The 19,118-nt window shown below is 35.1% G+C and overlaps 4 protein-coding genes across 4 annotated transcripts; 2 read left to right on the top strand and 2 right to left on the bottom strand.

Annotated features, from left to right (window-relative positions):
* Window positions 1-428: 428 nt before the first annotated feature.
* LOC116779015 (mitochondrial import receptor subunit TOM40 homolog 1-like) lies at window positions 429-2,267 on the bottom strand. The gene is made up of 3 exons (XM_032673146.2): window positions 1,449-2,267; window positions 1,169-1,363; window positions 429-789 (listed from the first exon to the last, which is right to left on the bottom strand). The coding sequence occupies exons 1-3, from the start codon at window positions 2,181-2,183 to the stop codon at window positions 565-567; spliced, it is 1,155 nt and encodes a 384-aa protein (XP_032529037.1). The 5' UTR covers window positions 2,184-2,267; the 3' UTR covers window positions 429-564.
* A 1,934-nt stretch (window positions 2,268-4,201) lies between these two features.
* Window positions 4,202-6,409, top strand: LOC116779166 (protein immune deficiency). Its single transcript, XM_032673347.2, has 4 exons — window positions 4,202-4,574; window positions 4,710-4,888; window positions 4,994-5,128; window positions 5,479-6,409. Exons 1-4 carry the CDS (start codon window positions 4,277-4,279, stop codon window positions 5,617-5,619), a joined length of 753 nt encoding a protein of 250 aa, XP_032529238.1. The 5' UTR covers window positions 4,202-4,276; the 3' UTR covers window positions 5,620-6,409.
* Window positions 6,410-6,643: 234 nt separating this feature from the next.
* Window positions 6,644-10,414, top strand: LOC116778894 (mitochondrial enolase superfamily member 1-like). Its single transcript, XM_032672972.2, has 9 exons — window positions 6,644-6,775; window positions 7,216-7,434; window positions 7,956-8,078; window positions 8,246-8,396; window positions 8,671-8,828; window positions 8,902-9,044; window positions 9,133-9,296; window positions 9,618-9,799; window positions 10,077-10,414. The coding sequence occupies exons 1-9, from the start codon at window positions 6,680-6,682 to the stop codon at window positions 10,209-10,211; spliced, it is 1,371 nt and encodes a 456-aa protein (XP_032528863.2). The 5' UTR covers window positions 6,644-6,679; the 3' UTR covers window positions 10,212-10,414.
* Window positions 10,244-18,850, bottom strand: LOC116778893 (WD repeat and HMG-box DNA-binding protein 1). Its single transcript, XM_032672971.2, has 16 exons — window positions 18,494-18,850; window positions 18,158-18,401; window positions 17,825-18,071; window positions 17,458-17,573; window positions 16,980-17,148; window positions 15,582-15,707; window positions 15,195-15,396; window positions 14,772-14,954; window positions 14,184-14,343; window positions 13,056-13,182; window positions 12,610-12,818; window positions 12,170-12,268; window positions 11,971-12,093; window positions 11,305-11,622; window positions 10,757-10,900; window positions 10,244-10,688 (listed from the first exon to the last, which is right to left on the bottom strand). The coding sequence occupies exons 1-16, from the start codon at window positions 18,568-18,570 to the stop codon at window positions 10,437-10,439; spliced, it is 2,796 nt and encodes a 931-aa protein (XP_032528862.2). The 5' UTR covers window positions 18,571-18,850; the 3' UTR covers window positions 10,244-10,436.
* Between the last annotated feature and the right edge of the window lie 268 nt (window positions 18,851-19,118).

The raw sequence follows: 19,118 nt of genomic DNA, 5'->3' as shown, positions 1-19,118 counted from the left end.
TCTTCCGCCTCCGTGAACAGAGCATGAATATTAATAGTACCAAATAAACCGTGACGTGACGGAAATAGAGGCTACTTTGGAACGGCCGGATGTTCAAGTCGGCAGACAGACTCCGCCCAAGGTTCGCGCAGGCGCCCGCCCAAGTATGTGCCGTGGTAATGCACTGAAGTGTCCGACGGCGGATAATACACGCCTACATTATCTTTACATTGAAAATGAATTTTTTATCCGGTCCTTTGTTGTGTATCGATGGAAATGTTTTTGTGAACGTTTTGTGAGTACGGTGTCACGAATAAATCAATGTCAGTTTTGTTAATTCTTTTTTATTAATGAGTCAGTTCTAATATTAACAATTGTATAACAATCACAGGTGACACGTCGGCTAAATATAGCTATATATAAATAAACTTTTAATTATAAAAGGTGTCTTAAATTATTAGAAATCAACATTATTAAAATGATAATTATATATCAATTTCAGAATACTAACATCTCTCAAAACGCGATAGACCGAAGAACAGATACAGTAAAGTGGTTTTTGTTTGTGCTTTTGTTGTGATCGTGTTATATAATCGCCGCGGTTACACCAAATCCCAGTCTGAATTTGTCGTTCGGGTGATTGAGGAGAGCTGATATAGCGCAAGCTAGATGTGATCTCTTGCCGCCGAGCGCCCTTTGTAGAGTGGCGCCCACGAGTCCGTCGGAGTCCACGGAGGCTCTCACCGTCCACTGGTCAGTGTGCCACTCGTAGGCCAGCGTGGCCACCGCTCGCCGTATGGCAAATCCCACCTGAAACATTTATTCTTATTTGATGACCATTGAACAAAAACTACGTTTGTAACCGTCACATAAAAACTATTACCACGAACTAAGTCTGATTTTGTATTTTATTTTGGTCGTATTTCTGTTATCTATTTTGAATAGTAACTCATGAGCTCATGAATGAATTCTATTTTGAAGAGAAATGGCGTCGCTTTTATGACAAAAGAAATGTTGTTTATTGTTTGAGTGAAATATCGCCAGCATTAGTTAAGTGCGTCGTTAAGTAAAGTTGCAGTGAATATGTTTGAATAAAAACTGTTGTACCTGTTCCTATTTTAATAGATTTATAATGAAACACGAGAACTTTGAAGTTCATAACTACAAAACAAAGTTGCTGTTATTTTACCTCAAGCATAGCAGCAACAGTCAGGAATGGTTTAATATTCCTCGCATAGCATAGGTCAAGACCACGGTTTCCGAGTGTCGCGCTAACGGAATGGTGTTCAGCGGCCCAGCGAGCCGCCCCTGAAGCAGAACTTAATTCAGCCGCATGGCTCCGGGCTACAACCTCCGCACCAAGAGAAATTTGTTCAGTAACAGCCTGCAAATTCACACTTCCACTTATATTTCACCTAGTTATATGAGGACTCCTTTGACCGATATTATATGAAATTAGAAAAACAAACTTGTAAGAAATGCAGTGCAATGAATTCGCGATTGACGGCAATAATGGAGGAGGTGAAATTGTTAAAGTACGCGTCGTAGATGCCCTCGAAGCTATAAATTTCTCCATCCGCTACTTGGGCTACGACCGTCGCTCTTGTACCTGAGGTCGGACCGACACGTATCTCACAACTCATCTGACCACCCGGAGCTGCTTCCATCACAAAATATGGCAAACCGATGGACCTTTTCTTATCAGCATAAGACAACAAAATCTTGTAACCTCCTGGAGTAACGGAACTGAACGACATAGAATGGCCAACAACCCAGTTGCTAGTAGAACTATGTTTCATGGACACACAGGCGCCCTCGAAACATTGTGGTATACGTTGTCGTGCTGCGTTATGTATGTGGCGAAGGAGTCCAGGATTGGTAGCTCCCAGGGGTAGTGGAGGCTCGTCATCCCTGTCACAGATTCTTCCAGTTCTTGAGCCAGTCACCCCAGCCCCAGTAATTCCCCGATCACTTGCAGATTTCGAGCTATCTGATACTCTGCATGCACATTTCTTTGGAGGTGGTGCGTCGCCTCCTCCGGCTTTGTCGGCGATCGGCGGACAAGGTGAAACGTTCTCTTTTCTAGGGCTACTTGTTCCAGAACATGGATTAGATTTAGCGTGGATTGTTTTCATTTCGAATAATTTTAGGAGATCAGAGATTGAAGGTCGAAACCAAGCGTTATTGTTAGCTCTTTCATCCATTTTTAATAAAATATTTCTAAATTAAACGTATAAGTTCAAAATTAACAGTGTATAAAATGTTTCAATACAATTTCTTTGACAAATACCTATCAAATGATTAATTGTTTTTCGTAATAAGAATTGTCGATTATTTATACCAAAAAGTATATATACATTATTCTTACAAATGAAACATAGCAAAAGTAAATAAAACTGTAATATTAGTTTGTTAATTAAAAAGATAATAATTACCTTAACTAAGACAAAAAGAAGGCAGGTACTTATTTTAAAAGTATACATTCAATTTATAAAAAACTTTATAGGATAAGGTAATGTAATGTTAATAGCAAATTTAAAAAAAAATCTCTTAACAACTTTCGCTTTATATAAAATGGAATACTAAATAATTTAGCCCAATTTGATACGAACCGTTGCATACTTAGGTATATGTAATTTCAATTTTACAAAATGGCCGTAGACTCATTTAAAAATGCTATTCCAATTTAAAAATAAATTTAAAGAAAAGCTATTGCAAACAACCACTTAACTGTTAAACATAAACCACTTTTCCCATTTTTAGGTTAATCAAATTATTGTATTATTGTTAATTAGATTTTCTTTAGGAAATAGCGTCTAAATGATCATTTTAAATATATTATGTATTTCATACGTTTGGATGTATTAATTATTAATGCATGTAAACGGTATAAGGACGAAACATTATCTATCGTTTTTCAAACCCATAAAATTTTAGTAAATAAAAAAATAATAATAGTCAACTACAAACATTTACAGCATTTTATTAAGAATGTGACACTTTTAAATTACTATATATTAAAAATGAATTAAAATAAATATTTAAATACATATTACGAAATAAAAAAAAAAAACAAATCCGGCTACGTCTGCGTCTCTGTGTAACTAGAACATAACAATTAAAAAAATAAAAGGAGGTCTTCCGACTTAGTATTTAAAGTTAAACATTTCATCTAACAAACTGAGCAAAGCACTATCACTTGTGGCTTAACAGCTGGCTTCGAAGTAGAATAAAAAAGTACGCGTTAGAATTGGGTTCAGCTCCGGTCGCATTAACTGGCCGTGTAATCTTTATATTTTCGTTCAATCATACCTATACCATTTACCCTATAATAAAGCTAATTGTAAGTATAATGTTTAGTCAATCATAAATCAATTACTTCATATTAATTCCATACTCTACTCTAAAAAATAATACTCTATAAAAGTAATTAGAATTTAAAAGTGAATGTCTTGTCTTCTACTGAATGGCCATTATCATTTATATTTTCCAATTATATAGTGAAGAGTAAAACCGGGCTAGAATCTGTGGTAAAGTAGTTATTTATTTAATAAAAAATAAATTAAGTTTAAGGCCTATTAACCACTATAAAGTTTCATTCTCATTGTGATTCCAGTAAAATACGTAACCGTTTGGAGGTTTGAAATTTTTATTATTAGTTTTTATTTACTTATGTATGTAATACCTAGATATAAAAAGTATATACCACTATTTATTATAAAGAGACAGGCCATGCTATAAACGCAAATGTCCTTTTGAAGTAAAACTCAGGGGACCCTTCTACAATAATCGTAATATGACCCCAAGTTCCTAAACAGTGCCCTTACCCCAAGTTCACATCGTCACACTCTATACGCAGAGTTTTCAGTTTTTCATATGAAATATCATAATTATTGTTAGTTATTAAAAAAAACATGCCATTCCAAATTATTTTATTCTAGAATTAACTTTTTTTATCCCTTATCAGATATCAGTCAATAAATTTTTATGATTGTCATTATTAAAATTGTTGAGATAAAATCCTATAAATGATAGGTTGGTCGCTTCTATGTTTTCTTTCAGCCCACTTTTAAAATTAAATATAACGTAATAAAATACTCAACCCTCCCGCTTTTTATATTATTAATATAAATATCAATTATGTTAGTTTCATTGCTTTTTTAATAATTAGTATCCGAATAAAATATTTTTTAAATAACAAAAATTAAAAATAATTGCAACACCAATAGTGACGTCAATGGGATTTTTCAACTCCTTGTTGTGTTTGTTTCAAAATTTTTAAATATATTCATATAAAATGACAAACAAATTAAGTGCCAAGTTTATGGAAATATTCCGAAATTTAAAATCGGACGCCGTACCTCGTCCACCTCGTAAAAAAACGAACCTCAATGAAAATGAATGCAGTGAACCACAAAATGAAAACATAGATAGCAACTACGAAGAAATCTTTGTTAATCATGACGAAAAGAAAAACAAAAAGAAACCAAAATTCAAAAAGTCATTCTCAGTTCCTCAAAATGAAAGTGAAGAGGTAAAAAGTGATGAGGAAGATCGTCGCAGTAGCACCGCGAGCAGCAACGTCAACACTCAAGGTAACCATCGAAGTTTCGAGGAAAAAATTTTATGATAATTGTATTCTCAATGTTTGCTTAACTTTGGTTGCAAAACATTGAACCTGTATAAATATAAAATATGAAGTAATCTATAAAAATGTGCACTTATTGCAGCTGGGGGTAATGTAATTAATATCGTCAACTCAAGCAAAGTAAGGTGGGGAAATGAATTTGTGTATTACATGGGAAATGCATATGGCCAGCCAGGGAAGTCCCATACACCCTCAAGTGATGACGAAGAACCTATAGAAAAAACAGAGTTGATTGTTTTACTTTTAGAAGCCAATATTGAGGTAATCAAGTTCTTATAATTTTACTACTATCTGTGTAATGAATTTGCATATATGGCATCATTTTAATCGAAATACTAACTAAACCTTTGTATGTCGTTGTTGCAGCCAGAACATGAATACATAGATTATATTTCTAAACACCTGGGCAAAAACTGGTACAGTCTATTTAGAAGGCTGGGATTCACACAAGGACAGATAGAAACCGCAGAAATTGACAATGCAAAGCAGGGTGTTGCAGAGGTCACTCTCATTAAATTGAATTATATTAGTAACCAGTAACTTTTTTAACTGATTATGGAGTAAATTAACCAACTTTGTGTTCAACTATGTCTCGTTGGTTAAGAGGCATAATTTTTTTTTCAAACCATATATAACTCTTTATTCCTGCTTTTGTCAGTGACCGAATGCTTTTTTCTTTACCTGATCTACTGTATGCTTTGAATACTTTTTGTATTATAGTATATACAAACACTTGTATAGAGATAATATTTTATTTAATTACGGATGTATTATAATTTTATTTTATGTCAGTGGCTATGAGTCAGCATTAGTCATTTTATAACAATCTATAAAAATGTCAATGTTTTCAGGCTCGCTACAAACTACTGTTGGACTGGACGAGGAATGACGATATCGGTACATTGGGGAAGTTATCAAATGTTCTGTGGGAGGACGGGGAAAGACAAATCGTTAAAGATATGGCCGATATATATGACAGATCCAGAAAGTAAATAGTTGTATACAAATTACGCATTTAGAATGAGATCTAAGATTTTCGCGAGTTTTATTCATTTAAATGAAACTATTATTTTTCGGATAAACTACGCGCGATTTATTTTTGTAAAAAACTCCATACTCCCGACGTTTCGGTTACTTTTCAGCAACCGTGATCACGGGCAGACGAGATGTGAATGATTCACATGTCGTCTGCCCGTATGTAGTTTTTTACAAAAATAAATCACTCGTAGTTTATCCGAAAAATACTAGTTTCATTTATACGCATTTAGAATTTTGTAATAATAGTAATTCAGAAGTGTCAACTCGATTTATAGAATATTTTTGTTTTGTATGGTTCACAAAACTTCATTCCTTGGATTTGAAAAATGCTACATGAGCTATTTAGCTGTCTTGCTCATAGGACCGGGTGCTTATATAATATTGAACGGACAATTTTGTGAACATGTTTTTATATATATATTTGTAATTTGTATTATAAAATTTTATATTGAGATTAAATTTTTACTTTGTATGACAATGTCAATAAGGAGATTTAGTATGTAAGTATATTTAAGTTAATATTTCAAGTGCCCTTTTCAGTGCTTTAAGTACAAAATGTGCAATTTAAAAAATATATCACAAATGTTTAAATTTTTTATGTATATCGGTTTTTCTAGTCACGGGAATTTAAGTACCAAATTGTATTTTTTTTTTAAACATTCCAAATTATTATATTGTTGAAAGAAGCTTATGAAAAGTCTGCTATTTTCAATTTATTGTAAAATAAATATTTACCATTAAAAACCGTTTTGTAACTATTTACCCATAATTTTTAACTCCCTGTAGAGTAACTTTAATAATAAGGTGTGTTCAAAATTGTGGAAGACATCTAAAAATCAGTACATACAGTAAGATCTTTTAAAAATTTAAAAAAGATAACTAAACCAAGTAAGTTATTAAATAGTTAAAGTTGATAAAGTTATCCGCTATCTATGTGTTTCATAACAAACAAAATATCAGCTATATATAGACACGATAACATCGTTTCGTTAGTCGTAAGGTATTCGTTAAACAATGCCCTTGTCACGGAACGGTCTTAACATAGTTGACATCGACGTCCAGGATGTGAGGTTCCCAACTTCTCTGGGAGCCCACGGTTCCGATGCGCTTGTAAGTAAATAACGTCCAATTACCATTGGAAAAAAAATTATGTGCAATATCATATAAACTTTTTTTTTTACCCACTTTTCCAATTTTAATAAACATCGTGTTTTGTGAAAGTCTCATCATGGATATACTATTTACTCAGATGTCTGTCGGTTTGTTCTGTAACTATAACAAGGAGTTTTGAGATTAAGAAGCTGTTACATTTGAATTTAATGTTAGTTATTTAACAACCAAAGAGTTTTTAATGTTATAGTTGTCGATCGGTCACGAATCGCTTGTTTATTGTAGAAAAGGTATTAAATTCGCAATGTTTGTCTACTGGCTTTTAATTTAATTCTTCTCATATTGTTTATATCATGGACCAAGGAGTTCAAATTATAATATTTATTCAGCAATTTAGTTAATCATCTTTATCCCTCTAAAAGTATTATACAATTTTATAGCATACCGATCCAAACTACTCGTGTGCGTACGTCATCACTAGTACTGAGAATGGCCAGCAGGGTTATGGTCTAACGTTCACCTGCGGCCGAGGAACGGAGATTATAGTGCTCACCATACGTTCCATGAAGAAGTTTATACTGGGTCGCAACGCCGCTGACATATTTGCAAATTTCTCTGAATTTTGGCGGACTATAACAAATGATTCACAGATGAGATGGGTAAATCATTAATCATATAAAATATTCTGTTATTGTAGTTTTCGATAAACTTTCATTGTCTACATACTTGCCACTATTTTAAAAACAAAAATATGAAAAAAATCAAGGCCGCCTTTCCTGAGGACTATAGTCTTCTTGTTAAATGCAGTATAGATTGGAAAAAGTGTGTACATTTTTGTATAAAGGTTAATATGAATTGTGGCATGTATAAGATAAAGCCAGGCGTGAGAATTCAACGCGTTGACTGTCATCGAATTAAAGTAGTTATTTAATTGTGTATAATATCTACATAGTGCTTAGAAAATTTTGCATACAGTCCCATTGAGATGTTTGATAACATTTTACTAATTTAACGGTTTAGAGACCCGAATCATTGCCACGGCTGAAACATCAGTAACTGCACACTTGGGTATAAATTTATCCAAACTTAGGATAAAATAATTAATTGTACCTAAGAGTGAAACTCGAGTAATGAAGTTTTTTTTGAATTTTATAATCTTATATTTTACATCTGTAATCAGCTGGGTCCTGAAAAAGGGGTAGTGCACTTAGCTGTGGCAGCAATTCTGAATTCACTATGGGATTTGTGGGCTAGACTGGAGAAGAAACCGCTGTGGAAACTTTTAGCGGATTTAACGCCAGAGGTAAAAATATATTATTTTGTTGTTAACATTATCTACATAACAAACCCAGAGATTCACGAGATGTTATCACATATAGTTTTATCTGTGAAGCACCTTCGAACTTTCTTATCAATCAGTTTGTTTTGATGACAATGACTAAAATTTACTTTACTTTACTTTTTTATCAGGAACTTGTATCCACAATTGATTTTCGATACATAACCGACGTAATAACTAAAGAAGAGGCTATTGAAATTTTAAAATCAAAACAAAATGGTAAAAATGAGAGAGAAAGAATACTAAAACAGAAAGGTTATCCAGCGTACACAACTCAAGTAGGCGAGTGAAACATTATATTATAATGTTACTTTATAAATTTTAAAATGCCATAATTTTGTATAATTTAAAACAGATAAAATATGTATTGTATAATTTTGAGCTGATAAATAAATTAAACAGTTTAATTGGCAAAATAACTGCAACAAAACATTTCGGATGTTGCAGGTTCGAAGGTTGAATGTCGCTCGTGTCAATGATTTTTTTATTCTATATTTTTTAATTGGTTTTGAAGTAAAAATAGAATAAACAGCTTTTATTAAAAATTAATTTATAGGTTGGCTGGGATACAGCGATGAATTCGTAAAGGAACAGTGTAAAAAATATTTAGATCTGGGTTTTACACATTTCAAAGTAAAAGTTGGTCGTGATGTTAAGGATGACTACAAACGATGCAGCCTGGTTCGCAAGTACATAGGAGATGATAAATTTTTGGTAGTACTATTTATTTCCCATCTTTAATTAAAATGTTAAACTTTAAAGGCATGTAACTATTTGATTTACTTAGATGGTAGACGCAAATCAGGCTTGGAGTGTGGAAGAGGCGATAGAATGGATGAAAAAATTGGCACCACTAAAACCCATGTGGATCGAAGAGCCAACATCTCCGGACGATATCTTGGGACACGCTGCCATTTCCAAAGCTTTGCAGTAAATCTATATATACTATCTACATTTATATCTATGATCTGATTAATTATTTTTCTATAAAAGTTTTCCTAATATTTTTTTTTCGAAGGCCCTATAACATTGGTGTTGCCACAGGAGAGATGTGTGCAAACCGAGTGATATTCAAACAGCTGTTACAGAGCAATGGTATGCAGTATTGCCAGATTGATTCGGCTAGAGTAGGAGGCATCAATGAGATATTAGCGATCTACCTTATGGCGTACAAATTTAATGGTACGTAAATTTGTTTTTAATATATAGTGAGGGTATATTAAAATAAGGATATAATATAAGTGATGTATTTTAAATTTTAACACACGATGTCAAAGTTTTTGATCCCCCCCTTTGTCACACAATGTAACATTCTTGTATTACCCAGCCGTCTTTTAATTATGTGACGTAATTTATGGACGACCCTATTGCCACAGGGGCTTAACTGTCAACATTGACACTGAAGGCTACCTTTTTTTTAATTACTCGTCGCAGCTTCAGCATCCATATAAGGTTACCCAAGATACATAAGAATTTTGATTAATGTTGAACAACAAAATACAGTGAAAGTGTGTCCGCACGCCGGCGGGGTGGGTTTATGCGAGATGGTGCAACACCTCCAGGCCTGGGACTTCGTGAGTCTATCGGGCTCTATGGAAGGCCGCCTCATAGAGTACGTCGACCAACAACACGAACACTTCTACGATCCTTGTATAGTTGAGAAAGCGAGATATATCACACCGAAGGTTCGATGTTCTTTTAATTTATTTTTTAAATATATACTAATTTGCCCAACTTAACTTTCCCCAATTTTTTTTTCTGTGTCGGTAAATATTATAACTTATTTAATTGTAATGTTAATTTTATTAAATTTTTATTAGTATACATTGCGACGAAATACGCGATTAAAATAGAATTATTGCTCTCTTATAATATGTTATGTTTTTATTAAACAGAACTTGAATACATCAATTGACATAAACGGTAAAATAATTGCTATAATTACATTTGTCATTACCATAGCAACCCGGATACAGTACGCGGTTTTTGCCGGAAACACTGAAAAAATTCGCTTACCCACACGGCAATGAATGGAAGAGGATGATAGATGAAGGGATGTTCCCGAAGCCGGATGAAGCTGAACTCGTCAACGGTTAAAATAAAATACTATTTTTTTTTTTTACCTATTATTTGTTTTCTTATACATAATAAAGCATTTAAAACAACGTGAATGTATAAAACGCATAAATCCAAAAATAAAAATGTTCAAAATAATCGAGTCCTGCTGTTTTCAACGATATCGATTCCTTCATCGATTCATTGTTAAAGTACAGAACATAATAAATACTTGTGCATCTTAAGTATAGTTTTTTAATTAAATTATCAAGTCTTTTTGGAGAAAGCGAATGCGCTTAGCTTGGACTGCTTGGGCGCGCTAGTGGCCGGGGTCTCGTCGTCTTCGCCCAATTTTCTCTTCTGGCCATTCTCTACCACTTTGTTCTGCGAACTCTTGAACGTCCTAACGCAGTGTCTCGTTAATTCCGCGGGTGTAAGATCCGGATTTTGTTTTTCTAATATGGACTTGTTCCTTGAAAACCATTCTACAAACGTCTCACCGTCTGCCGGTTTTAGAGACTGGAAATATAATAAATGTTAATAGCTGTTAAATAAATACCGGTAAACGAATTTTATATGATACTCACGTCACTGTTTTCGGTATCGTCAGTTTGTTGTTGATGTACTTCGACCAGCGTTCGTTCTGTGAGGCTGAGTGGACTCTGGCTAGGTTTGTTATCTAGATGTTTCTTAAATGGATTCCTGGCGCCGCCGGGCGATGATTTGATTGGCTAGAATTCATTAAAACAGACATTGTATACAATCCCATATACATTTTTATTACTGTTCAAGGTACCGTTTCAGTCTAGATTCTTAATGATCAGCGTTTCCTCCAATAATATCCTATACAAAAGCTGAAGCCTGTACTTATAGCTCTGATACAAGTTGATATCCAAACATTGCCATCCCAAAATTAACATAGGCTAAGTATTATAATTAGTGACGAATACTGGTTTCAATATAATTAACAGCTATTTATATTTTTACTATACATTACACCGGCAATATCCATAGGTCACATTAAGTCATCGTCAATTATAATCAGTCATATAAAATAATTCTAAGGATTGTAGTATATTATATTAGGCACAGATGGCGCCACTTGTATCGTATTGACGTCTCTCTATAAACTTACTACAGGTTTTAAAGCAGTTTCCGTCTCCTTCTTTTTCGTTGTTTTCTGTGGTATTATCAGGCTCGTGTTCAGGTCCTCGTGTTGTTCTGTGACGTCATAAGTTTCCTGTGTGTCCAGCTCTCGGAAGTGCGTCGTTTGGGCTTCGTTAACCTTACTCGCGTCACTCTCCCAGGTCTCAGCGAGGCTCGTTAATTTCTCAGCGAGATGTATCCGCCCTAGCCGCGACGCGTATTTCGCAGCGAGAGGTAACAGACGATCGTCTCTCAATAATTCCATTAGTTCCAACGCCCTTTGCTCTATTTCACTGCGACACGCCAACTGAGAATATAGAAAATGACTCAATATTGATATGATTTATATTTAAGAGTTAATAGTTTAGTTGATATTAATCAATAAAAAAATACTAATAATACAATATATCTCTAAGCACGGGATAATTGAAACTTCGTATGTGGAAATGAAAATACGAAGGGGCAGAAATTGATTTCTAATGAACTCATATTATTTCTCTAAGGCAAACTTTATTAAAGTTGTTTATAATGCTCAATTAACCGTTCGCTCTCGTTCTGTCTCTCTGTATCCCCCCCCCCCCTCCAAAGTAGCGTTAAACATTCAACGCGACCACGTTAGAAGTCGCATTCGAAGTATCACATCAATATAACTTACAGCAAACAATTTCAAGGCGGTCTCTCTGGCGGTTTTAATGTCAACATCTGACGTCATATGCGCCCATCGCACCAACTGCTCCTCGTACTGTGCCTTTTCCGTATCTAACTCACATAACGGTATCTGAAATACAGAAATGTATTAAATTGTAACAAATACATAACAATGTGATTAATAAAAAATAAGTAAATGTACATACCTGTATCGCTAACTCAGAGATGATAGGTTTCGGTGCAGTCAGCGGGAATGAGGCACCTCTACATAATATGGCTCGAACTTTCTGTGTCGGTTCACTGACCTAGAATGATTATTTGTAATCATACATATCAGAATTAATCAACATAATATATATTTTACACTCTCATCTACATTTTCATCTACATTTTCAGTCATTTAAAGTAAAAATATAAATAATAATACAAGTATTATTTATTAAACGCTTCTTATGTAAGTGTAAATCTTTCTGTTTTGTTATTATCTGTTGCTATTTCGTATGATAAAGTCAATTTTTATTCTTTATATAACACAAACAATCATATACACTATATAATATAAATATATAGATTAGAAATACAATAATATAAAGATATTTATGTTAGTGGATTTTGATCCTAAATGAAAGAGTAGCATAATACTAACGGACACAATAAACCACGAGTCGGAAACCCCCTTAGAATGATGGCTGGTGTCGCAGACTGGTAACCAGAGGGCGCTAGTGACGTCATAGAGTCGTAGGACCCCAGCGGAGTCGTGGGCACAGGGGGACCCCGCGTCTGACACGCCCAGCCAGGACAGCTTGGCCCCCGCCGATAGAGGCACTGGTACTGTTTTACTGCGCACCTGACGACCTAAGGGTCATAAATAATTATAACCTTATGGTTCAAAAATAATTGCTATTAAAAATTTAAATTTCATTCGTGTACCAGCTCGGTGAAGCTTTAAACCCAGTTTCACCAAACAATATTAAATACGAGCATATGATGTCTGGTTAAGGCGTTTGATGGATCGAGCGTCCCACCACGCACTGATGTCTGTTTAAATGGCCTAACAAGGCATTAATAACCTAATAAATATTAAAATCTAACCATTAAGAGCTATGATGTCCATAGCGAGATGTTGGTCAGTCAGTCCGGGGTCCGTCCTGTGGTACACAGCAGCGACTGTAGTGTTGTAACACGCGAGCGTCACAGCCGGCCCCGAGAGACATATCACCTGTAATAATGTATTTATAAAAAAGAATAACAGAAAAATACATATATAGATCTGGTTAATTGATGAGCCACATCATTTTAAGACGATCATTGCCATTATAGCAATTAGCTGGTATACAACTGTACGTGTGCCGTCAGAAATATACCCGCCTGTAAGTCCAAAGATATGGATGTATTAAAAATAAGGAAAAAGATACGGATATATTAGTCTTTTATTCGGAATTTTTGCGTTCAATACTCGCGTCATCACGATAGAGTTCTAGAAATCATACTTGAAGCGTTTAGTCTTCCCGTAGCAAAGCGCAAAAAGAAATAACCGCAAGCTAGCGCTGAATAGGTTTTGTGAGAGAAGGCACTAGACTCTATCCTCAAAGCGGCTCCCGATTGGACTGTAATGACGTATACGTATGAGAAACAATACAAAATCCCAGAGGATATTTGTGCGTCGGCGTCCAGACCAGACTTATTTCAGATTCGCGAACTTTAAATCGCATTGTGTTAATAGAGCTTACGGTTCCTTGGAAGACCAACATCCCCAAAGACCATGCCATCAAGGTCAACAAGTATTACGAACTCACCTAGAATAGGTTCGTCGTAAATTTATATTTGTTAGAAGTGGGAACGAGAAGTATTAAAGCTAGATCTCTCTACAACCTACTAAGAGTCTTGGGCCTGTCCAGAACTAATATCAATTCATTCTGAGAACATACTTTGAAGGCAGCCCTAGTAGGTTCGTTTCAAATTTGATAAGATAGAGAGAGGAGCTTGGACGGTAGAGTTGAGCGTTTAACTCGCGATGGATAGGGAATTCTTAAATCTACACCAAGTAGGGCCGCAAGTCCTAAGCACTGTTAAAGCTCCCCCTTCAATGCGACGGACGCGGCACCCGCACGGTGAATCCATTGAATGCTGGATAGTTTCGTCTCTTATGTTCTTGATGTAAAGAGTACTTTATTTAGTAAATATTAGGGGACTCTAATCACTGATCTGTGCGATCTCCACCTGTCTCTGGGTTCCCAGCGGCGTGTACAGCCTCAGTAGTCTAGCGCTGGTGCAGCACGCGACCACTCCGCCAGCGCCGACGCACACCACCTCCTCCGTCTCCGTCATGGAGACGCTCCACTCACGACTGCTACCAGCTAACGATATACACACCAGTTTGCTAGAAATAAATAATCAATACATATATCACAAACACATGTCATGGAAATATATAGAAAGGAAATTTATATGAAAGACAATTCACTTACGTACACTTGTTTTATGATATTTTATTAATTTATCAGACTTACTAGAATTATTAAATAAATAAAAAATGTTAATTCGTAAGCACCTTTTCTATGAACAAATTGTATAAAATTAGACCTTAAGGGAGGCAACATTGTCTTCAATTATAGATCATTAGTTTTAAAATGTGTATAATTAAAAGTTATTCCAGCCATACCTGACGATTCTCCTCTACTCAAATCCTGAGTTACTTGTGCATTGAAACGAGAGGAATTAGGAATCATATAGAAGCTACCAACACCAAATATTCAATAAGTAGCAAACAATTTTACAGAGAACTATTTATAAATTAATATAAATTACCTCGGTGTCTCACAGGCTAAAACCAGAACATTGGCGGACAGACTAGCCATGGTGTGATTTAAATAGTTGTTTAAATGTATGCCATGGTGTAGGTTGGAGTCATGAAATTCGACATCTATCGTAGACTCGCCGTTCTCGGCTGTATGACATCTGACTATGCCGATATCGTTCCAACACATGTATCTAAAAAAATATATATGATTTTTCACAGCATTAATTAATATATGTATTGAAATAAAACTATTTTTTTCGGATTTACAACGAGATAATTTATTTTTTTTACTTCATACTCCCGACGTTTCTGTTACTTTGCAGCAACCGTTATCACGGGCGGACGAGATGGAAATCTAAGTAACCTAATCTAACCGAAACTTCGGGAGTATGGAGACAAAAAAAAATTAAATGTATATATTTTTTAACTACCTATGTTCTAAATGTACAGGTGTTGAGGACGGTTGGAATGCCAGTTGTGCAGATGTACTCTGCGGAACCACTGTAGCTCTTGACACAGGCCTGGAATCCTCCTGGTCGACCGTCCTTAGCGTCTGATTCTTGATTCTTTCCAAGGATATAGCATTATCGTCATCACTTTCATAATTCTCTATTAAATTGTCTAAGTCATTTTCTGTAATTAAAATAATATAACAAAAGAAATTTTAACATGAAATTGTATTGTTTTTGTTATATATATATATAAAAAAAAAATGTTTCAATATGCTAGCTAGTTCTTATAAAGACCAATGTTACCTGTTAAAAATATTAATTAATTATTTTTTTAAATAGTAATAGTAGGGCTTCCCTAATACTGACCGTCATCTCTTTCGACCATCTCCACATCTGTATTATCATCACCGATTTTGTTACTGTCCTTCCCATAACAGTTGACCAACATACCCATTTGACCAGCAACATCACAGTACACCAGAACACCATTATCTAAAAAAAAAAAATTCCAACTAAGACTGTATCAAATAAATGAAACTAATTTCTAAGGCTTGGGATAGTATATATTCAATATGATTAATATCTATATGTTCCCAATGATTCAATTACTCTACAGCGACTGTGGTCACAACCAGATTTGATTGTAAAGGAACCGAAACGTCGTCGAAAAGCCTATTATATTTAAAAAAATAGAAGAGTCAAATTTTCATTAAAAACTATCAATACTGACATTATATAGGGTTTTCCATTAAGGGCGCTTGATCGTGCAGAACTTCCATCGTAGCGTGTGCTGTGTGGCACGTAGCGCCGTCCTGTTGAAACCACATGTTGTCCAGATCCATATTCTCGATTTCAGGCCAAAAGAAGTTGGTTATCATCGACCGGTATCGCTCACCATTGACGGTGACGGCCACACCATTATCGTTTTCGAAAAAATACGGACCAATCACGCCTCCGGCCCAAAATCCGCACCAAACAGTCACTTTCTGCGGGTGCATTGCCACTTGGTGAACCTCGTGTGGATTGGTCTCGTCCCAAATACGGCAATTTTGCTTGTTGACATAGCCATTCATCCAAAAATGCGCCTCGTCGCTGAAGATGATTTTTTTGCCAAAATCGGCGTCAACTTCCAACTGCTCTAATGCCCAGTCAGCGAACACACGGCGCTGTCTATGGTCATTAACCTTGAGCTCTTGGGTCAGCTGGATCTTGTACGGGTGCAGGCTCAAGTCACAACGCAAAATTCGCCAAGTTGTCGTCTGCGAAAGGCCTCGGCCTAGTTCGAGTTCCTGTGCGCGACGCGGAATTGACTGCCGCGGGTTTTCGAGGACACTGTCGCGCACAGCGGCGATATTCTCGGCAGATCTCGCGTTACGTTGACGCACGGGAACCGGCTGATTGTTAACTGACCCGGTTGACTCGAATTTGTCCACCAATCGACGGATAGTCGACTCGGCAGGACGATCATCGCGACCGTAAAACGGGCGAAGTGCGCGGAACGTTGCTCGAACTGAAGACCCATTTTCATAAAACAATTTTATGATTTGCACGTGCTGCTCGACACTGTAACCTGCCATGGTGGTTTGGGAGGACGGAATGAATATAACACACTGCATTTGACAGCTGTCACTCAAACAACATGGCCGCAATCAGCTGTCAAAGTTCAAGCGTCCCTATTGGAAAACCCCTTATTATGCCTAAATGGTTTATAAATGCACCAAAACCAGCTCTAATATCAATACATCTAATATCAAGGTGAAGAACCTTTAGGATTCCAAGTCATAGAAGACACATTATGTGATGTGGGATGTTCAATGATGTCTATACAGGCTCCGGACTCCACCTCCCAGACAGCTATCTGACCAGCCACCGTGCTCCCCGCCAGATATTGACCAGATGGAGAGAAAAGGCATTGTGAAATAGCACATTTAATCTGCAATATAGATATTGTAGCTTATAATCTTTGTTATAGAAATAACAGCTCCAAATAAAATTCAAGTCATCTAGACGACGATGATACATTTGTTTGGTAAATGAAAATTGCTAAGGGAATTCACAGACAAGATATATTAAGCCAAAACTATTTTTTAACTGCTACATATACACATATTGACAAGTAAATAAAAATTCTTTAATGTGCTGGAAACATTTTTAGTCGTGTTGAAATACATAATTTTTCCTAATTCGTGATATGGCAATGTTAGGTATATCTAAATGCTTTTCGTTATAATAAACAACTTACTGTACTATGTGTGAACGCTACTCTCTGATTCCATGATTCACAATCCAATATAATGATCTCTCTATTATTTGGATAAGCTAAGGATTTTCCTTCTTGTGGCTCAAAATCCATTCTACCTGGAATAATAGCAAATCAAAATTTAACATTTTTTTGTCCAACAAATTTGAGAGCAAATTCTATTTTTGTGAGAAATAGAATTTGCTCTCAAATTAGTCCCATAAATCTTTATATGACTAGATGAATAAAGTGTACTTGTGAAACAAAAACCGTCCATTAAACATTACAATTCTTTTCTTATTAAATGTTTTGTATATTCAAATGTTCAAGAAGCATAAAGATCATTTTTATTTAATCTGCTCATACTTACAGAGCACTTTAGCTGAATAGAAAGTGTTTATCTTGGGAACACAGGAGAGTTCTTTCACAACTTTCTGTGTATCAATATCCCAGACCCTCATAATTCCATCACCTGATGCTGTACAAGCATGCTTCATGTTTGGACATATTGCAATACTAAGTACTGGGCCTTTTTGTTCGGACATGACAAATAATGGGGCACCACCTTCCAAACTGCAAATTTTCGCTTCCATATTCTCAGAAGAACAACCCAGTGCCTAAATTAAAATACTTTTAATAATTAAAAGGATCACATTCAATTATATTAATTTTCAGTGTATTCAATTTTACATAATAATCTTACTTCTACTTTAGGTTTAGACATAATTTGAGTGACTGGTGCTGTAAACCTTGTTATTATCCCATCTTTATCAAATGCCGGGAATGTGTATGCTTGAACAGCATGATTATCAGTGGCCACATACAACCTGCCATCTTTGAAGCAAACGGCCAAAGCACTTTCACCAACACAGTGAGAGTTTGGGTCGTCATCTTCTATATCCAGCCAAATTCTTACGTCTCCGTCGTGACCACAAGTAATGATATGTCTGAAATTATAAGCAATAAATTAAGATATTTATCATCATAATTAACAAAATATTCTTTTCAATGTCCAGTAACTTTGTATTATAGTACTAACTTTCCATCCTCAGTATAGCATACATCTGTGTGACCCTCAGCATGAGCGTATCGAAGTGGTTTACTATCAATCTTCATAATTAAAAATATGTGTAATCAAAATAAATATTCTAGTTAAAAATAAACTCACTTCTCATCTAAAGTAAATATATGTTACCAATGATATCATTTCGTTTATTTAATTAAAATAAGAACAAAAATAAACTAACAAAAAGAAAACAAAAACCTAATATTCTTAAGTTTTAAAATTTAAACCATTTCTATAATCTTACGATTTTGGCGGTTAAATTCATCAAATACTTAATGTCAAGTTGATAACTATGAATGAGTACAGAATATATTAGATATTCTCACTGTTTTCATTACAGTATTAGTTAAGATAAACAAGTTAGAATTATTACAGTGGTTCATAATTCAAATTGAATTAGATGACATTGACTCCTAACTTGTGTAAGAAGACATTATGTACGAGAATTGATAGTCCAAATATATGTAACAGGCATAAGTATGTATTACTAAAAAGTTACGTAAAAGAGTTAAACAAAAAATATTTTAGAAAAAGGAGTCTATTTCTGTAATGCAAAGAAAAACACCATAGTTTTTTTCCACCCTTTAGTAACTAGTTA

The sequence above is a fragment of the Danaus plexippus genome, chromosome 6, assembly GCF_018135715.1.
Source record: "Danaus plexippus chromosome 6, MEX_DaPlex, whole genome shotgun sequence".
NCBI classification, from domain to species: Eukaryota; Metazoa; Arthropoda; class Insecta; order Lepidoptera; family Nymphalidae; genus Danaus; species Danaus plexippus.
The sequence above is the reverse complement of the archived record's forward strand: the minus strand, read 5'-3'. Positions and strand labels throughout refer to the sequence as shown.

Coding starts and splice junctions, on each gene's coding strand:
- LOC116779015 (XM_032673146.2), bottom strand. CDS start 2,183: ATGGATGAAAGAGCTAACAATAACGCTTGGTTTCGACCTTCAATCTCT. Junction 1,364..1,448: donor TTGCACTGCATTTCTTACAA/GTTTGTTTTTCT, acceptor GTGAATTTGCAG/GCTGTTACTGAACAAATTTC. Junction 790..1,168: donor CTGTTGCTGCTATGCTTGAG/GTAAAATAACAG, acceptor TAAATGTTTCAG/GTGGGATTTGCCATACGGCG.
- LOC116778893 (XM_032672971.2), bottom strand. CDS start 18,570: ATGAAGATTGATAGTAAACCACTTCGATACGCTCATGCTGAGGGTCAC. Junction 15,708..16,979: donor TATGACTTGGAATCCTAAAG/GTTCTTCACCTT, acceptor TTTTTTTTTTAG/ATAATGGTGTTCTGGTGTAC. Junction 11,623..11,970: donor CCGCCTTGAAATTGTTTGCT/GTAAGTTATATT, acceptor CTATATTCTCAG/TTGGCGTGTCGCAGTGAAAT.
- LOC116779166 (XM_032673347.2), top strand. CDS start 4,277: ATGACAAACAAATTAAGTGCCAAGTTTATGGAAATATTCCGAAATTTA. Junction 4,575..4,709: donor CAGCAACGTCAACACTCAAG/GTAACCATCGAA, acceptor CACTTATTGCAG/CTGGGGGTAATGTAATTAAT. Junction 4,889..4,993: donor TTTTAGAAGCCAATATTGAG/GTAATCAAGTTC, acceptor TCGTTGTTGCAG/CCAGAACATGAATACATAGA.
- LOC116778894 (XM_032672972.2), top strand. CDS start 6,680: ATGCCCTTGTCACGGAACGGTCTTAACATAGTTGACATCGACGTCCAG. Junction 8,397..8,670: donor AGCGTACACAACTCAAGTAG/GCGAGTGAAACA, acceptor ATTAATTTATAG/GTTGGCTGGGATACAGCGAT. Junction 9,045..9,132: donor GCCATTTCCAAAGCTTTGCA/GTAAATCTATAT, acceptor TTTTTTTCGAAG/GCCCTATAACATTGGTGTTG.